The sequence below is a fragment of the Austrofundulus limnaeus genome, unplaced genomic scaffold (assembly GCF_001266775.1).
Source record: "Austrofundulus limnaeus strain Quisiro unplaced genomic scaffold, Austrofundulus_limnaeus-1.0 Scaffold1218, whole genome shotgun sequence".
In the NCBI taxonomy this organism is placed as follows: domain Eukaryota; kingdom Metazoa; phylum Chordata; class Actinopteri; order Cyprinodontiformes; family Rivulidae; genus Austrofundulus; species Austrofundulus limnaeus.
In genome coordinates, this window is record NW_013953620.1 from 444 (window position 1) to 2,017 (window position 1,574).

The 1,574-nt window shown below is 37.6% G+C and overlaps 1 protein-coding gene across 1 annotated transcript in view; it reads left to right on the forward strand.

Moving 5' to 3' along the window:
- The first annotated feature begins 559 nt into the window (after positions 1–559).
- Positions 560–1,574, forward strand: part of fbxo22 (F-box protein 22) — an 8,623-nt gene continuing 7,608 nt past the window's right edge. Inside the window, exons 1-2 of the mRNA XM_014031291.1 lie at positions 560–761; positions 961–1,093. Coding sequence (XP_013886745.1) covers positions 631–761; positions 961–1,093 — 264 coding nt within the window. The 5' untranslated portion in view covers positions 560–630. The remainder of the gene's footprint in view (positions 762–960; positions 1,094–1,574) is intronic.

Sequence of the window (1,574 nt, forward strand, 5' to 3'; positions counted from 1 at the left end):
TTATTGAGTCTTTATTTCAGACTAATTAGACTATAAAACAAGCATTTTTATCCAAGCTTTTATCAAGGAGAATAAATCATTCTCTCAAAAAGCTTGGGTAAGAAAATCTGGTTCAATAAATTTAAGGGGGAGGTTTGTAAAGATGGATGTATTATGAGCAAAAAAAGGACCAAAACTCATAATCGCAAGTAAAATCTAGTTTCTTATTGAGTCTTTATTTAAGACTAATTAGACTATAAAACAGCATTTTTATCCAACTTTTCTCAAGTAGAATAAATCCTATTCTCTCAAAAAGCTTGGGGCGAAAAATGATCAATTTAAGGAGGAAGTTTGTAAAGATGGATAAGCAAAAAAAAAGACCAAAACTCATATAATTGCAAGTAAAATCTAGTTTCTTATTAATGAGTCTTTAAGACTAATTACACTATAAAACAGCATTTTATCAACTTTAAAGGCAAAAAAACTGATTGAACCCAGAGCACAGAATGAATGTATTACTTGTAGTACCCCTCCACTCCGCATGGGGGCGGTGTTAGCATCAGACATGACGCTGATTGGAAAGAGCAGAGCCAGAGGTTAAAGTTCGTAGCTGGGCAGCTGTAGTGGAAGTCCCACCTTTCAGAGAGCAACATGAGTGAAAGTCAGGAGATGTGTGAATCTTTTCAAGACAGCAAGGCTGCGTACGTTCTCAGCAATGTTGCCGAAGTGGTTGAAAGAATCCTCACCTTCATTCCGACTAAGTCGCTCCTACGGATCGCAAGGTCTGTTTATGCTAACCTGTTGGCTAACATGAGGAATTGTTTATTAAAAGTGAAAGTATTATTCCTAAACTTGTGAACTGTGGAACAAATTATAAAGCTTAAGCGAAAGATGCACTTTTTTTGGGTAACGCTTCCTTGTTGAGGGTGTAAATGGGGCAGCAGGTGGAAAAGTCTGAATGTGTTTTGTTTTATTTGTTAGCGTATGCAGACTGTGGAGAAACTGTGCCCGCAGAGTGCTCAGGACTCCGCAGCAGCTGGGCTGGGTGTCGACATGTGGACCCTCCGCCACAGAGGTGCATTCTCTCTGCAGCATCCTGGTTGAAGAAGTGGAGGTAAAAACTAATCTCACTTCAAGTAGACTTTGTTTTTAAGGGGGAAATGAGGATGAGGAAAATATGGGTAGGAAGACTCTGGTTTGTTGGAATGAAACGGAGTATCATGTCACAAACTGTATAAAAATGTGTTTTAGCTTATAAAACTCATCTGGTGTGTAGATAAGCAAAAGTCAAATTATTACACATGTTAAAAAACGGAAGAAAAGTTTTTTAAGATATTTGAAATGATGCAACAGCATCGAGATTTGGAACAAGAAGTTTACTCAATTTCAGAGTTTTTATTCCTCAAATGAAACCACTGGTTCTCAGACATTCTGTTCAAAAAAAAAAAAAAAGAAAGAAAACAGTTTGTGTTCCCCATCACAATCCCCCAGATTATCAGAACAAAATAACAATGCATTAAGTACTCAAGTGGGTGAAACATTGGGCCTCATGCAAGAACCGTTCGTACGCACAGATTTGTTCTTAAGTTGTGCGT